General features: G+C 43.1%; 1 protein-coding gene across 1 annotated transcript in view; it reads left to right on the forward strand.

The window, feature by feature from the left end:
- Window positions 1-11,628, forward strand: part of REV3L (REV3 like, DNA directed polymerase zeta catalytic subunit) — a 228,103-nt gene extending 216,475 nt beyond the window's left edge. Inside the window, exon 30 of the mRNA XM_034766889.1 lies at window positions 10,479-11,628. Coding sequence (XP_034622780.1) covers window positions 10,479-10,619 — 141 coding nt within the window. The 3' untranslated portion in view covers window positions 10,620-11,628. The remainder of the gene's footprint in view (window positions 1-10,478) is intronic.
- The last annotated feature ends 7,399 nt before the right edge of the window (window positions 11,629-19,027 follow it).

Genomic DNA, 19,027 nt, shown 5'->3' on the forward strand with positions numbered 1-19,027 from the left:
CTTCCAGCCTCCTTTCTTTGAGACAGACCTCTTTGTCAACCTCAGTTTGGAACATGTGTTAATAACACAATTCAGTGGGATCTTATAACTTCATATACAATGTTGCCACACATATTTTATTAGGACAATAATGACCAGCAAATTATGAGTGTTCAAATGATACCTCACAAAGCATACTTTGTACACAGATTATCACAATAGTGTGTGGGGTGTGGACTCGTGTTCCCTGTAAGTTGCCGCCCAGCTGATTAGGAGAGCGCGCACAGCCAGCAGCATGAGTTCAGGTGCCCCTCCCCCCATGTTGCACCATCCTGCAGTGGCCCTCGGGACCACCCTGCTGGCTGTGCAGGGGGCGTGGGGGAGGAGGGTGCTGATGTCAGAGTGTTCTAATTCCCCCTTCCCCCCCCCCCCCCGCCCCTGTACCTGATCTCCGCAGAGCAGGGGAGAGACAGGGGGACAGCCTGGCTCAGGACTCAGAGTGGCTGCGTGCCTTTCTTAAAGAGACAGTGGTCTGTTTCTGAGATTTTCCCAGCAGCCAGCTCACACAGTCTCTCTCACACATTCTCTCTCCCTCCCTCCCTCCCCCCTGCCCATGTATCCCATCTCTGCAGAGCAGGGGAGGAGAGATATCAGGGCTCAGGACAGAGCAGGAGAGCTTTCAGTGAGTGTCTTAAAGAGACCGCGCAGGGCATCTCTCAGAAACTTTCCCAGCAGCCAGCACACACAGTCTGTGTGTCTGTGTCTCACACACACAGTCTCTGTCACACTCTCTGTTACACACTGTCTCTGTGTCACACACGGTCACGTACGCACACACAAACACTGTGTCAAACACACACACACACACATTCTCTGTGTCACACTCACCTTCCAACACATACTTGTATTATTGTTGTTACTTCTTGGTACTTCCTGCAATGCACATATATTCTCTGTAATTTTATTCTTTCAAAGTGTGTTATTTTAGTGTTTTGACTGGTCTATGCATTTCATAATTTTTATTTCTCTTAAACTTAAATTTAATTCTTTGAGTAGTGAGTTCTAAAATGCCTAACCTGTCCTGGCTGGAGTAATTATCCCTATTTAAGTTTTTAAAAATATAATATCTAGGTTTTTTGTTTCTACTGGTGGTGCACATAACCAAATTTATTCCGCACATGGATGGAAAAAAATTGAGGGAACATTAGGGTGGACAAATGAGTACATTCTGTCACACTCACTGTCAGTGTCCATAAAAGGGAGCTATCCCCCCTGCTTCATTTATCACACCCACCACACACCGAGAAGACATTGGGTAAATGATATAGAGTGGCACGGACCCCAGACCTAGTCCCTTCAATACACAAGGACTCCAGAGCCAACCCGAAATTGTTGTTGGTACCGTCTTCTATAGCCAAACATGAAGAGCACACCGATCACTCTTCAGTACCATCTCCAGTACTACCTGACATACTGCCTTTTGAAGGTCCCTACCCAGGGTCACCGGTACTGTCCAGGCTCTGTTCCATGAGAACCTTAAGGGACCCTGAATCACCGGTACTGAGGGGTACTGAAGGACACACTCTGCTGGTACCAACTCACTTCCGAGAGCTTGCTTACCCTCTGAGCCTACCATCTTCAGAGGTGACTTGTCCTCCAATACCAACACTGTCATTAGCCCCACACAAACTCTTTGAGGGTAGAGAGAGACATTTCTGACCAGTACCAATGCAATATCCTTCAGCCTACCATCCAACTACTGACCTCTGGTACTGATGCAATTACAAAATGCCTTTTGGGCCCTGGTGCCGACTTGACCACGGTACCAGCACCACTTGCTCCTCCAGTAGATATGGGAGGTTTCCAAGGTGTTTGTACAAGATTCCTCCACCTTCCAGCCTCCCATCCTTGAAGGACATCCTGAAGAGGAAAATCCCAGCAGAAAAGACACCTGGCAACCATGGCAAGGATCTTGGGACCCTGTCCCCTTCACTTATGCCCATCATTGGGCTTATTGAAACCCATGGGTCTCTTATGGCAAACAGTTCTACAGGATCCCATCTCATAAGAGGGCATGTGAGGAGCAACAACCGCTGCCTTTGGGTCCTGCTCCACAGAAGACCTTACAGAGGAGCAAGAGCCAACTGAGGAAGAAGAAACCCCTCCTTCTTCGAATGATGGTCTCATGTGCATTCCAAACGTGGGTGCACATGCGTGCTATGCACCAGAGCCGGAACAGTTCATAGTAGTGTCCATTGTCCCACGTATGTATTGTCCGTCAGCCACGTGGTGTGTCCGAAACTTTAAGAGGCTGCATGGGTCAACGCTGCTCCAGTTCCTTCTTACTGCCACATGGCCAGAGTCGGAATCCACAAGAACCACGAACCCTCCTATCTTGCTAGAAGTACCGTGTTTTTCGCCTTTTTGCCTTGTACATAGTTCTTTTTCATAGTTGTAGTTAGTTGTCCGTTTTTTAGATAGTTGTTACCCTTTGGACTTGTTCTCTTGTGGGACTCTCTCCCCCAGCCAGGAACTATGCCCGGGCAAGCTGGTTTTAAGTACTGTTTCATGCCCTCACTCCTTCTTTGTAAGCGACAAACACCAATGCTGCCTTTACTGCTTGGACAAAGCCCATATTACCGCTCGCTGCTCCATCTGCCGATCTTTTCTGTCCCAGGCTCGGGAGTTTCGTCTCCCTAAGTTCCTCATGGAAGAAGCGATGTGGCCACTTACCCCTTCGGATCTGGCACTGGCAGAGCCATTGGAAAGCAGACTGGCACCAACGGTGGGTGATTCTCCTGGCCTTTCCCGAGCTGCACCAAGTTGGGTGAGAAGTCGCGCATTGACTCTGAGGCTTCTGCTCTGAAGAAGCCTTGTTCAGAGCATAAATCCAAACATCGAGCTGCAACAACACCGGCCACGGTGTCCGCCCAGCCGCTGTCACCTCCAGTGCCGTCCACACCACTGGGACCACCTGGTCCTGCACACTCCGGGACACTTTCCCCCCAACACCAACAGTCGAACTACTGCTGCCTTTCTCTGGCTCCCCTCAGCTCTCTGCACCACAGGTTCTCAGTCCTCCATCTCCGGCCGTGGAACCTCTCCTGCTTGTGGACCACCCTCCATTGTTCCACTCCACACTGATGGCTCTGCTGGCACTGGCAGTCCCACCCCTACCAGATCCATTTTCAAAGTCTGACTGGTCCTCCCAACAGGACCCAGCCTTCTCATCAGCCTGCTCCTACAGCTCAGAACCCCGCTGCCAACCCTATCTGTCTCACTATGGCCCAGTGGCTAATCTCTGGCTTGCCTACCTGCAGGGACTGCCAATGCCTGGCAACCCCTACACTTGGCGATACTGGTACACTGGGACCCATACTGCAGCCGAAGACTCTCTTCACACCCATACTACCACCAGTCTTCACCTCCCATCGATCCACCCTCTGCCTGTGAGGATCCCCGCGACGCTTCAGCTCTCCCAGCACCCTCCATACCGCTGGCACCGTTGATTCCCTTGGTCCCTGCTGGCACTTCTTCATCACCTGATGATGCGTATATCCCACCTTCCCTTTCCCCTCTGAACGACCATGCCCAGTACCAGGACCTTGTCTGCCACATGGCCGCTGCCCTCAACCTCCCTGTGGAAGATGTACAGGACCCCCACGATCAGTTCTTGGTCATTCTGCAGCCCCCTGGACCCTCCCACATTGCCTTGCCAATACACGGTGCCATCCTCCACCTGGCACAAGCAGTTTGGCACACTCCAGCCTCCTGCACCCCCCCAGTCCAAAACAGACTGAGTGTAGACACTTTGTACCAGCTAAGGGTACGGACTTCTTCTTGTCCCACCTTCCTCGAAATTCCTTGGTGGTCTAGGTGGCCACGGAACGTGCCCTCCAGCACCCTCTTCGTTCCACACACCCCGCCCCCAGACCAGACAGCTAAGAAGTTCCTCTGCAGGCCTCCAGTTACCAGGCCATTCTTGCAAAATACGACTGTCTTTCAGATTGCAGACTTCCAAGCCTTCCTGACCCCTGATAAGGGATCAGGATTTCCAATGCCTCACAGAGGAGGGAAAATTAGTCGCCAAGGTGGCCCTTCAGGCCACGGTCGATGCTGCTGATACCGCCTTCTGCTCACTGGCTTTCGGACTAGTCCTCCACCATGACTCCTGGCTGCAGTCCAGCGGTTTCCCGAAGGAGGTCCAAACTACACTTGAGGACCTCCTTTTTGACAACCAAAGTTCTTCAGTGATAAAACTGATGAATCCCTCCATTCCCTTAAGGATTCTCGGGTCACCCTTCAATTGCTGGGCCTCTATAACCCTGCCCCTACCTGCAGGTAGCACTGGTCGTCTTTCAAACTCCATCCCCACACCTCCTATCAGCCCTATCCACAGCGCCAACCTGAGCCCTCTCACCTCCGTCCTCGCTTGCTCTATCTCAGCCAAGTCTTCCCTTTTGCAACGAACCCCCAGACAATGCTTTTGACTCTTTCCACAAGAACCACGAACCCTACTCCGTTCTTCAGATTCCACTACCGATTACTTTTGGCGGTTACCTGGCCCTGTTCACCCACAGTTGGGGCAAGATCACGTGCCATCCACTTTGCTTGCTGGGCCTTTCTGACACTTCTCCATGACTGCCATGTCTTAAGTGTTATCCAACAACATGGTGGCTGTCATCTATGTCAACAAGCAGGGCGGAGCCAGTCCCCCTGCGTGGAGGCCATCCTTCTTTGGAACTGGTGCCTCCAGCATGACATCTCTCTCCATGCTGTACATCTTCCCAGTGTGAGCAACTCCCTTGCAGACCAGCTCAGTCACTCCTTCCATGTGAATCATGAGTGGGAATTCCACAACCCCACGCTCCCCTCCATCTTTTGCTAGTCGGGCACACCTCAAAGGGACCTCTTCACCACAGTGACCAATCACAAACTTCCCCTCTTCTATTCTGGGGGAGCCCTGGGTCCAGCTCACAGGGAGATGCGCTTCTCATTCCCTGTACCAACAAGCTCCATTACACTTTCCTGCCCATTCCCCTGCTCCCCTAGTCCTGCACAAAATTTGCCGGGATCAGGCGATGGTTCTTCTTGTGGCCCCTGCTTGGCCCCGCCAGTATTAGTTTCCAGACCTCCTTCATCCCTCACTCCACTCATTCCCTGATTGACCTTCCCCTGCTCCCTGATCTCCTTACACAAGCCCACGGCCGCCTTGAACACCCCAACCCTGGTCCTCTCCAATTCACAGCATGCTATTCGGATGAGGCTCATGCATAGATGCTGCATGTTCTGCCCCCGTACGTGACGTCCGCATGCACAGTAGATGTCCAATCTACCCGTACTTGCTACCACACCAAGTAGCGCTGCTTTAGTCCCTGGGCGTACTGCCACAACCTTTCCCCGGACTCCATCTCCATTCCGGTTCTCCTGGATTATCTTTTCCAGCTCCGTCACTCAGGCCTTGCTCACTCCTCCATTCGCGTCCACCTAGTGGCAGTCAGTGCCTTCCTTCCACCTGTAGATGGGTTCTCTATTTTCACACACCCAGCTACCACCCACTTCCTCCACGGTCTCCTCAATGCTTTTCCCTCGGTGTGGAAACCTGCCCCTGCCTGGAACCTCAATCTTTTTCTCTCCACCATCACTAAGCCACCCTTTGAATCCCTGTTGACCTGCTCCCTTGCTCACCTCTATGAAGATGATCTTCTTGGTTGCCATCACCTCTGCATGACGCGTCAGCAAATTGGCAGCCATGATGGCAGACCCGCCCTTCACTGTCTCCCTATGCCTTCATCCCAAATTGGTCTCCTCATTCCACCTCAACCAGTGCATACACTTACCTATCATCTATCCTAAACCACACGGCTCCACCAGGGAATGCACGCTGCACTCCCTCAATGTACATTGGGCGCTAGCCTTTAACCTCCAGCGCATCCATACCTTCCGCACCTCCGCTCGTCTCTTCATCACCATCACCAAACACTGTCACGACCATGCTCTTTCCATGCAACATCTCTCCCACTGCATTGCAGACTGTTACATGCTCTCTGGCATCCCCTCCCCCACCAGGGGTCACAGCCCACTCCATGCAGGCTCATGCCGCCATGTCAGCTTTCCTTGCATACATCCCCTGGCAGGACATTTGCCGGGTGATCACTTGGTCCTCCATCCCTAACTTTACCGACCATTATGCCCTTGCTCCTGCTGCAGATGCAGCTGTTGGCCAAGCTGTCCTTCAGACTGTTACTTCTGGAGAGCCTTTGTGGCGCCCTCCCCCTCCCCACACACACACACACACTGAGTACTGCTCACTATTCTCCCACATTTGGAATCCACATAGGGACCATCACTCAAAGAAGAGAAGGTTACTTACTGTAACTGGAGGTTCTTCGAGATGTGTGGTCCCTATCTGGATTCCAATCCTGCTCTCCATCCCCTCTGCTCCAGGCTCTGCTGCTGGCTGGTAAGAGGGAACTGGAGCAGCGTCGATCTGCACGGCCTCTTAAAGCCTCTGATATGCCTAGTGGCTGACGCAAAACATACACACAGGTCGACGGACACTACTATGAACAGTTACAGTGCATGGCACGCATGCACACCCACGTTTGGAATCTAGATAAGGACCACACATCTCAAAGAACCTCCAGCTACAGTAAGTAACCTTCTCTTCCCACAAATCTGCCTTACCAGATGAGACTGTCATGCCTCCCCCACTGTCTTACGCCGGTGATGTCAGTGCCTTTCAAGATCTTATGAAACATATAGCAAAGACCTTACAAATTTAATTGGAGGAGATACAAGAACCCCACCATTCCCTGTTAGACATTCTTCAGACATACCCTCAGGGCAAAAATTAAATGCTCTGTTGTCCCCAGTAAGTACAGTATAGCAAATTTCAGCTACTATAGTGCATAACTGTAAGTGGGTTGACAAAAAATACTACATCCCACCTAAAGGCTTGGAGTATTTTTTTCTCCCACACTACACTCAACTTCCTGGTTGTTGAGGCTCTTAATGACTGGAACAAGCAACATTGACCCCACTCAATGCCTTCTGACAAAGAGGTAAAAAGACTGGACCTTCTGGAGCACAAGAACTACTCTTCAGCGTCTCTGCAGTTCAGGGTAGCCAATTAATGAGCTCTGATGGCAAAATATGATTTTACAAACTATTCAAAGTTTTTATCTTCTATTGAAAACCCGCCACAGGATCAAAGGGAACAATTTCAAGACCTCCTAACAGAAGGCCAGACAATTGCCAAGGCATCTCTCCAGGCTTAGCTTGATGTCACCGATGTAGCTGCACATTCCATGGCTACAGCAGTAGTCATGTACTAAGCTTCTTGGCTACAGTCCTCCAGCATGCCCTGGAAGGCTCCCATCCAAAGTATGTCCTTGAGCAAGTATACTCTTGCAGCGAAGAAGTCCAGAATGGCCCCAGTGCAGTCTAATTGTTGAGTGGGTGTGAAGGTAGACTTTCCCGTGTTGAGGCTGTTGATAAATTGTATACTGAATTGTGTGGCCACACTTTGTTATGAAATATACTCAAGAAACCAAATAACTGATGTCAGTCAGGTTTATTAATATGGTACAGGAAAAAGGTTCTATATGATACCAGTCTCCAAAGAGAAGTCCTATGCAGCAGTGTTAGGTTCACCATACGCAGAAGGTGTGCTCTTCAAAGTTACATCCCTAAAGCTTACTTTGTTTACTAGTAAAAGGTACTAGATACGTCACTTGGAACTGGATTCAATTAATCAGCTTTTTACCTTGTTTGTTTCTGGTACCTTGGTGTACCTCTTTTTCTTTTGTTCTGAGCACATGCATTCCAGGTACTAAGGGGAGTGAAGATACCACGTAGGCCTATACCAGGATAAGTAGGTTTGTGACGGTAACTCCCTATCTGTTGCTATGAGGAAATAATTATATGTCAGGGGGAGCCAAACCATGGCTCATGAGCCGCATGCAGATCTTTTACGTAGTGCAGCTAATGGAGCCCCCTCCCCCCATTCTCCACCTACCAGACTGGGAGTGGGAGGTGGGGGAGAGCTTGGGACCTCTGGTAGGGACTTCTGCCTAGCAGGGAGGAGGGGCTCAGGGCTTCAGCTCAGTGCTGCACACCTGCTGGGGCTGAAACCCTGAGCCCCGGCAGGCACACTCCAGCTCTCGAACTTCTGAAGATTGTCGTATGCAACTCAGTGGGTCAGAAATTTGGTCACCCCTGTTCTATGTCCTCATGCTGACAGTTTTCCTATTTACTTAAGCCAAAGTTTACTTCAGCTAATGCAAGGAGTTATAGGATACTTAGCATAAGTGAACAGGATTATGGTATAAGCCAGTTTAGGCTACATCACTGTTATAGTATTTGTGCTTAATGTTATTAGTGCCTAATGCATACTTAGATATATGGTGTGCATATACATTTATATGCTAGCCAGCACACATTAGTCAACAAGGTGGAGGCCGAATGAGTGGAAGGAACAGAGATAGGACTATGCTGGTTGCTGTCTCTACCTTGAGAAATGAGTGACCTTTCGGGAGCCAGTCATTCGGGTAGGGAAAGACAATTGTTATGTCTGGTGGGAGTCGTTAAGAGAATGATGGGACTCTTCTATGGCATCACTAAACAATCTGGGTTCCCTTGAAGGGAAGGTCCTTGACGGTATTTTGTACCTATTTAAGAGCATTCCTTTTACTTTAACCATAAAGGTCTGTAGGCGCTGAAAGTTGAGCACTAGGGTACAAACACATAGCAAAGCTAGCAGCAAAACTGAGCCCCACTGAATCTTAACTACCTTAGCCTAATTTATAAAACTGTGTTTAAAAACCATTTGCCTGGATCCAAACTATACTTAAACTGAATTTAGAAACTGGCTTTAATACTTTTTAAACAGTTTGGTCCCTTGCCCACAGTTCAATTAAATTGTGTTTATAAAGAACTAGTGTGGACCATCTTAAAAACTATTTAATACAGTTGAAGGTCTAGAACAAACAGGATCTAACTTAAATTCATGTCATGGTCTCTAAGGATTCACATGAATGCTGTATTTGAAAATCACATTAAGAATGTCCTGAGTCAGCTAATTGACAGCTGTTTCTGTAGTTGTTTTACCTTCCCTTCCTCAGAACTTGAGCACTAATGCATACTTGCCTGAGTGGGTTGCTGGTTCTCAGTTCCAATAGGATTGAGTGAAAAATCTAGTCCTCTGAATGTTCTGTGTAGAAGCACTTAATTGACTTCTGGGAGAATTCAGAACCAAGTAATACAGGGGCTCATCACTTCGTCCCACCTGCTGCTATCACTGTTTAATTGTAGTAGACCCAGTTTTACCAACTTTTGAGATTTTATTGTGAGTCTTGCAATATTTGGTGTTTTGCTTAAGCCCCACCTCCTGGAGTCCTGTGATTATGTGAGAATCTCAGCTTTTTTTAAAACAAAATTTTAAGTTTTTAGCTCTTGAGGTTATAGATAAAAGCTTTAAACATTAATTCTAGAGGCTTAAAAAACAGAAGACAAATAAAAAGAACCCACATTTATTATTTTTTAGAATTTCATGGGTGTGGGGGTGCTAAGTCACGATATTTTTTACTGCTCGAGCTTGATGATACTGGAGACACGGAGTTGAACAGATTTTTAGGAATGGAGGAAGTTGCTTCCCTTTGATTTTTAAAGTTGTTTAAACTATGCAGAGTCAGATGTGAATGCAGTAAGGATCAAATGTAAAAGGAAACTGAAGTGTAATTGGAAACAGGTTTAGGAGATCTTCAGAAGGGCAGAAGAGGAAAAGGGGTTAGAACTAAAAGGAACTGTGGTGAGTGTGTTAAGATTTGCAATTGGAGCATTAGAGATCGCATGGCTGTACCATGGCAGTTTGCCCCTATTGCTACAGCTTTGTTCAACCAAATATCTCAATTACATAAGTAATTCACGCAGCAAAACATTAAAAAGGGTAGATACTTGTTTACATATAATCATGGCTTGAAATACCTTTGATTTCCAATATTGTTTAAGTCCCCACTGTTAAAGAGCTATTTTTAGTCATTACGATAATCATATCCTAATATTTTGAAAGTAATTTGTAATGTATTTGACTGATTTCTCCCATTTACCACCAGATGGTAGTAAAATTTGGGAAATGAGACTGAAAATGAGCTGTGTAACTAATTGTTGGTCTCAGTCCAGTTCACACTGGATGATGCCCACATCCCAGACACCACTGTCACAATTGACATTTGAACCGTTTCAGAAGAGACAGTATGGTAGCATTGGGACTGCAATTGTCACTTGATCCCTCTGCTCAAAATTGAACAATGTTGTGGGGCATCTGCTACTGACAGAGCTTTACCTGTTCTGTTGATTGTGCTTTAGGCTGGTAATTGGAACTAAATTCACTTAAAAGGAAAAGATTCATCTGAGTCTTATTTATGCTTGATTTATAATAGTCCTCTATTATGAAATGTAATTTAAAAGAAGCTGTTTTCTTTTTTTAATATATCTAGATATGCAAGAACTGTACAGGTTGCTTTGATCGACAGATCCAGTGTGTTTCTCTGAACTGTCCAGTACTTTTCAAGCTATCCAGAGTGAGCCGAGAGTTATCAAAGGCACCATATCTCCGACAACTACTCGACCAGTTTTAAATGATCTGTGTTACAAGATTCCAGGTGCTATTTTTTTTTTCAGTGTTTACTACACTAAAACTGTTGTGCATGGTGCTTTTTCAATGTTCATCTAGTCCAAGATTTCCATTTTAGCTGTTGGTTTACTATCTGAAGAATAATGGAACAATTATCTTAACTAAATGAGAAATACACTTACTGATCTATTCACTTTTTAAGATGTACAAATTCCTTCATTCTTTCACCTTTTTAACATACTGTTTTATAATGCAGATGTTGAAATAGCTATGTGTAACATCTTGTAAATCCATTTCAAAGTAGAAGTCAAGTTTACTTCCCAGTGGTTTGCTGTGGAAGGAGCACTGAAAAACCTCTTGAAACAATGAAACCATTAGTGTGTGTTCTTGAACTGTCAGTATCAAGACGTGTTACTTATAGATATATTATTCATTCACTTTATAATTTTGTCTGCGAAATATTTTGTAAATACACTTTTTTACTTTTCAAACAACTGAGTAAAATAATGTGCAATGAATTTTATACAGATAATTTTAAAAGTTTGTTGGTATATTTCCTCCTAAGTTTTGCTTGATTCCAAGTAGATTTGTTATTTTGATCAAACTGTGCAAACAGTAGTATTGTGTAGCATTTTTAAACATTATTTTCTATAAATTGCTGTCTTGCTTTAGCTATTAATGGGGCATTGTGAGGAACTGTGCAAAGACATTTTTGTTACAAACCTGTGGGACTGTTGCAATACTTTAAATATAAGAAATTTTATTCCATTTTTGCTTCTTTTGTATAGACATTTCTATTGCTTCTAAATATGCTTAAAATATTTTCTTTCCTCATGTACTGTACAGTTAAATCTTATTTGCCATCATCTTGACAAAATGTGTATTTAGAATATTTGTATAACTGTATAAAATGAAAAAGGAATTATGTGGTCAGTGCATTGTTTTCTAAACTGGAAATCATTTTGTTTTAGAAGTTAATAATGGAAACCATATTAAAATTGAATAAAATATGAGCTATGGTAAATCTATATGCATTTTTTAAACTTAACACATTTGCAGTCCAAGTCATCGCTTCATTCAATAGCATGCATGTGCTGAATGAGGGAAACCAGCTAATTAGCAGACTTGTCTTTCTTCCACTGGGTCAAAACAGTAATATTGTTTCATACAGTTGCTATTCTCATGGGTCAATCTACCTATCACAAGGTAACAAGCAGAGCCTTTGGTTTTAATATTTTAGCTATCTGGGAGAAAAATCAGCTCAAAACTCAAGAAAGAAAAGCGGCTGTTCACAAATCCTCATTGTCATCTTTTTTTCAAGATCTGTCATAAAATCAGCAATGAAGAGTACATTATTTACAAGTATTGCAGAGACAGGAAGCTGTTAGAAGCAAAATATTGTAAAATTGTTTCATTGGAAGTCTTTGATCCTAAACAGTACTTGGTTATGGAGATGCTTGCTTAGGAAAGTCATAGATTGATAGATTTTAAGACTATAAAGGATAATTATTAGCATCTAGTCCGATCACTTGTATAATACAGGTCACCAAATATCAACTTGTAATCCAGGCATCTCGCCCATAACTTCTATTTGTCCTATAACTCAGTGTTTTAGAAAGATATCCATTCTGTTGCACAACTTCTCCTCACATTCATTACTAATGGTTAATATCCTCCAACAATGGAATTTGGAGGTAGTCCACTGGTGTTGATGGAGGCTCCAGGACTAAGATTCAGTCCTTCAGCTCAGGCCATGATATTTTCTATTTCCTGTGGTGGAACAAGTTGGTGGTTCAGTTTCTCCTAACCATTTTCTTTTAAAACCTTTATTTTTATTCATTTTCATACAGTTGCAATTTACAATCTTTCTTCTCCTTCTTTCTGATTGGGTAAATAGCAGAATGATGGTTTCAACCACCTGGATCTGCTACTGTAGTACCTCCCTGACCGACTCCTCTTCCCCGACTCTGGCATGGCAGAGCTGTCCTAGAAACATCTGGTTTAAATCGAAGTGGTGTTCCCTTCATGAAGTAGCATTTACAGGCTAGAGAGAGTGAATTATGACTTGCCTGTTCCAGTCATTTGGCCCTCACCCCTGCCAAGAAATGGGGCTTAGAGTCAAACCCTTAAAGTTACAAAGTTTTTTCATATCTAACCTAAATCTCCCTTGCCACCGATTAAAACTTCTTGTCTTGCCTTTAGTGGACCTGGAGAGTAATTGATCACCATCCTCTTTTTAACAGCCCTTAACATATTTGAAGACTGTTATCAGGTCCCTCATCAGGACTGTCCAGAGAAAAAGAGCCATTCTTAACTCAACAGCTGCTGGAAAGAATTCATAGCTATCAGTTCTCCAAAAAGTAAAAGGAGCTTTTGATCCCAATGCAGAGAATTATTCTCCCAGAGGTCAAAACAGGCATGGCTCTGGCCATAATGTTGAAGATCCAAAATTTCATTGTATCAATCATTTCCTGAAGGGCATCAGCAGACCAATTATCTCAAGGGGCTAGGCTTGCTGGTGCCATGCATTAATTTCACTATTGATTGGGTTTCTCAAAATGCACCTGCAGAAATTCCACCTGAGGACATAGAATCAAGCATGTGATGCAATACAAAATGAGGGTCATTCTCAGAGCACATTCAAATGCCTCGTGTGCAGGAAGTACAAACAATATGTTGAAAGCCAACCCAGCTTTCACCGTAGACCCATTATGGAAGTAAGCATACTTGGACAACAGACTTTCAAAAAATATCATCGTAATCGTACCTTTAGTTCATTGTGACATCTTTTTAAAAAAAAAGAGAGAAAGAAAAAAGAAACCACGAGATTGGAGTAGTGGCTCATTGAGCCCAGTATCCTGTCTATGACAGTGGCCAGTACCAGCTGCACCAGTCAACGGTGAAAGGTGAAACATATAGCAGGCAATTATGGTACTTGCAGAGGAAGTCTCCCCCTACCTCGTACTGGCTTACGACTGAGGCATGGGTATTTATCTCTTTTCCGTAACCAGCGATCAAAGCTTCTCGGGAGCAATGGAAATAATGTCCTGGACAGAGAAAAACCTGTTGTCTTTCAAAACAGCTCACATAAAGAATACAGAAAAGAGGAAAAAGAAGAGTTGAAGTCCTCCAGTGGCCTATAAGGTATTTTGGACTTGATAGAGAGCCAAGGACTCCACATTGTACATGGAAAAAATAACAAACCTCTTGAAGCAGAAACTCCTACATTCCCAACCAGGAACACCTACAGATAGTGTGGGCATCGGAAGAGAGAGATAGTTTAGCATGGATTCTCCATTGACCTGTGACACACAGGTCTCAGAGAGAACTTGACCAGGATATTTCATGTATAGATCTGTCAAATTTGCATTTCAGGTGTGAGGGGAAACAAAATGCCCTCTGTGGCAAGACTGCCTCTTTGTGCAGTGCCCGTCACACCTGATCGCTCTCTGCTGTTGTGATAGAAATGTAATAATAATCCCAAAGTTCTGGTGATCTCAGCTACACTCCAGTTTCTCCATGGCTGGAGTCCTACAACTAAGCCCTTTAGAAACATGAGTACCAGCCATACCAGCTGTCGCTGTTTCAGAGCAACTGCACCTATATCCCCCACCCCTCCCTTGAAAGAGCCCTCAAAGTTGCTGCACACCAGATGTAAAGTTTTGCACCAGTTGGCATGCTAGGTATGGGAAACTATTAGCAGGGATGTATGAGCCTCATCACAGGAAGATCTACAAGTATGTTTGCATTGCAGCAACAGCCTTTGGTAGAAAACTGTTAGTGGATTGGTTCTCACATGGTTTATAAAGTTCTTGCTTTATATGGAGGGGAACTTCCATTCCTGCCTACTATAATAATTAAACTCTACTTATCCTACTTCTGGGATTCATTCTTTGCTACTTACCATTATTAGTGAATGAGGAGAGAAGCTGTGCAGCAGAATGAGATGTCTCTTTCTTTCTTTCTGTTAGCAGCATCTCTCCAAATTCAGTGCATACTGGTCACCTGGTAAATAACCAGACTTGAAATTGAATTTTATTTCTAAAGGAAGACCAACATATTGTTTTAAGATTAATTTACATTATCAATGCTAGTAATTGGTTGTTTCTCTGGCAGTGGAAGAACAGGTGGTCTGAGCTGAAGGGCAGAGCTTAGTTGTAGTGCCTCCAGCAACAATACTGGACTACCTCCAAATTCCATTGGGGGAGGCATTAACCTTTTAATAATTTGACAAGAAACTTTGAGAAATTTCATACCTCATGATTTTTTTGAATCAGTCTTGAATTAAGATCTTTGGGTGGTGGAGATTCTTCCACTGGTTAATTAGCATCAGTACTAAAACTCTGCACCTTGTTTCTACTCCAAATTTGTCTAGCTTTATCTTCCAACTGTTGAATTTCATTATGCCTTTTTCTAGTAAAGAGCCATCCTCTATGGGAAATCTCATGCCCATGTAGCTACTTGTAGGACCATGATCAAGTCACATTCTCTTAAATTAAATTGAGCATCTTAACACTTACTATAAAGTATGTTTTCCAGTAAACAAATCATTCTCATAGGCCCACCAGAAGTAGTCTAGTAATGGTTTCATTAATGCCATATACAGAGATAATACTTTCTCTATATTCCTGTTTGATATTCATCTGCTTAGATACAATATTGTACCAGGCCCTCATGTTCAACTGGATATTTATTACCCTTTTTCTATCAGTGCATTCCATCTTTAGGTGGTCAGCCTTTTCTTTTCTTAAATGTATGACTTTCCATGTGGCTGTACTAAAACCTTGCATGCCTGGGTTTGCCCCCCTTTTCCCTGCACTCTATTGGATATGGGCTATATTGATTTTTTGTATAGTGCTTTTATTTAATCTATGATGTAGGATTAAATCAAATGCCTTAGAAGTTCAAGTATATTATGTTATCCCTCTCTGTATCAACCAAACTTGTGATCTCATCCAAACATAGTTTGACAAGACTATTTTCCATAAAGCCCATCTTAACTGGCATTAATTATGCTACCAACATTTAATTTGGAAGGTACACAGGCAGTAATCACTGAGTGTGCCAAGGATTGATGTCAGGCTGAGTAACCTATAGAGTACCTGGAGCATTCCATTTACCCTTTTTAAAACCTGCAAAGTCTCAGCACCTGCTCTGTCATGGATTTACTGGGGCTATACCCTAGCCTGTAAACAATTGTCTAGGATTTCCCCCCTTCAGTTTGCTGGACCCCAAGGAGCCACACAGGAGACCTGTGGGCACAACTCAGAGATGAAGCCTTTGGGCTCCACCAACCACTGGTGCTCTGCAGCAAGTCTGACTGAAGTTAGAGTCCCGAGAGTGCGATTACCAGCAGAGAGCATAATGCACTTTCCTTAGTATTTGCAGTGGCACCAAGAAGTCTTTTCAATAGTCAACTGGTGTACAGCATTGAAGAGTCCTTCCATTAGCATGAGAAAGGTAAGCTTAAGCAAGAGTCCATCGTGTTTGAGAACCTTCTTATCACAGCCCTTTTCCATCTCCAACCTTGTCTACATTTAAGGAGTCAATCTTCAGTCATGGAGGTTTCCACTGTCTGGCTAGGGTCTTCCATTCAAATGTGTTGATTCCAGCCAGTCCTCATAGCTGTATGTCTCAAACACCATTCCCAGGGAAAGAATTCTTTCCCCCTCAAGGTAGTGAGATAGAGTGGATAGATACAAAGTCATAGGGCTAGTTCATAAAAATATTACAAAGAATTCTCACTTTTGTCACATTTCTTGAGAAGCCCACTGACTATGAATTACTTCAGTATGTTGGAGTGTCAGACTTCATCTTAGAAGCTTTGAGCAGTACAGACAGTAAAAGCATCATCCAAATAGTTATGGCTGCAGTATCTTAAAAGCACATGCACACTCAAAGAACAGAACTTTGCCACAATTTAGTACTCTTTCGTGCAAGTTATCAAGCTGTGCTGATTTAAAAGCATTTAACATCCTCCCTAATTACTGATGGCCTACTTCTGCATCATGGATGCAGTGTTGTCATGCTGGTCCCAGGATATTATAGAGAAGCTGGTCTAATAAAAGATATTACCTCGCATAGCTTGTCTCATTTCTGCATCATGATTGATGACTGATAATTTTACAGTTTGCTATTTGCACTCAGTTCTTAACTCATTGTTTTTATTGCTACCCTTTTTAACCAACTCCTTTCATTACCACACAACTGTGGATTTTGGGGGACCTCAAAGCATTCTTAAACAATTACTAATTTTTGTTTAAAACTTATACCATCTTTCTGCCTGTACAGGAGAAAAAGGTGTCTCAATAACGAAAACTAGTTTTCTTTAAACCATTTTTTCTTCTATTAGTCTGAGAGGGGTGGGAATGGAAGGAGAGGGGAAAAACAGTGGAAATTTCAAAACTGGGAGGCTTTTGTTGGAACTGGTAATTATTTCTACTTTACTAGAAACAGGTCATAGGCCTTTATTTATTGCAAATGTAAAGCCTGACTAGCTTTCAGAAACACAGTACAAGTTTTATTGTAAAAAGATGCTCTAATTTACAAACAGGAGTAATTTATTACATTCAAGAAACAGTTTATCCAATAAACTTCACATTACAGTCATGTAAACATCAAGCAGTTTTCAACCTCAATCTATTAAATCAAAAAACCCACCATACCCAAAAGGGTAAAAAAAAGTATGGAAAAAACTGAATTAATTTAAGTGTAGATCATTGCATAAGCAGTAGCAACAGCAAGACTGGAATTACAGAAAAACCACCAAGAACTGTTGCCTACTTGAGAATACTACCTTTGTGCGGTCTCATTTATGGGATAAAAGTGCAAATACCAAAAATACCTTCACATTGTTCCTTACCATTTAAATGCTTCATCTTAAACACAGTATTGCATTCTGTTTTTTTAAATGGACATTGCCAATCTTCAGGCTAAATGAAAACATACTAATAGATGACAATTTGCTGCAGCTGTCCACCTTAACTATGTAGGAAGGGGACAGATCTTATTGCACTGATGTGCAAATGTTTATAGTGTTTTCCTCTTTCTTCAGTCTGTACCAGTGATTCTCAATGACAAAAGCAACTGCTATTAATTCAGTTAGCTATCGTTGAGCATAACACAGCTTCCCCAAGCCTATAACTGAATGGTGTACTATTTAAAGATGATCACTGACACTTAAGGAAACAAGGGTTTCTTAAAATGACAACTGTATTGCCAAATAATCAAATTAACCAATACAAATATGAAGAACACTGGTTGTTTCTAGTATAAAATACTTTGTCTCTTAAGCTTCTGATCAAATTCACAACTAAAGTCCTAATTAAACACTTACTGACTGAATAAATGACAAAGAAGGCACTTACCAGGTATTGCAGTTTAACCAGGAAGCTTTTAACATTCAAATATACTAAAGTTACTTGAATTTAAGTAAACATCAGTAACTTGTGTTTTCCAGCTAACAAAAAGCCCAGAAATCCCCCAACAGAGTGACTGACATAAGGCTGCAACTTTCATATAGTTGTTGGATCTTAAGATGACAGCAGAGGAAACTTGTGATATTCTAATGCAGCATGCCACTAATTACCATAGTTTCTTAATCAATCTAAACTGACATACATCCTGGCTGGTCTTTCTTTAGTATATTTTACATTTAACAGTATGTACCTGATGTACAAAAATTGCCTAGATACATTTAAATACAGTTGTTGAAAAGGGGGTAGTGAGGGAAAGCTGGCTGTTGTGCAAGTACTTACCATTTTAGTTAATGTTTTCATTGCACAATAACTAAAACGCTCAAATTTGAAGAGAAGGTGATCGCGCAATAAAAATACTGCAAAACATTTCACTGGGTGCTAGCAGCCAATCTCAACGTTTTAGGAATGGCTTACAGACAAGCTTATTACTAAGTAATTTTTAAATATATAACTTGATTCTAGATATCCACATGACATTAGTCAAAGCAGTTGATGACCTACACTAAAGATTTGTTTTTTTGTCCATATATCACATCTCTTAGTTTCAACTTTTCCATCAATTGTCCTGTGACTGAGGAAAAGCGTTACACATTGCCACTCTTGTATTGTATCACAGGGGAACCCTCTGATTATATATATTTATAATATATATCATATAAATAAAGTATTATTTAGGTGCATGTATCATGCAGAAATTTATACAGCGAACTTGAAATAAAACCTCATTATGTAATCTCACTATACTGTGAAGAAAGCAGTTATGATCATAAACAAAGTAAGTTTCAGATTATGGAGCCCAAGTTTCTCCATGGAGCTTGGATTTCATTTTCACTACTAGTCTATAAACTGATTAGACATGCTTGGGAATGACCTTGCTTACATTACCTCCCTCTTCAGTATTACAAATTGCTTTTTCTTTTTGACTTCCTCGTCC

This window comes from Trachemys scripta, chromosome 3 (assembly GCF_013100865.1).
Source record: "Trachemys scripta elegans isolate TJP31775 chromosome 3, CAS_Tse_1.0, whole genome shotgun sequence".
NCBI classification, from domain to species: Eukaryota; Metazoa; Chordata; order Testudines; family Emydidae; genus Trachemys; species Trachemys scripta.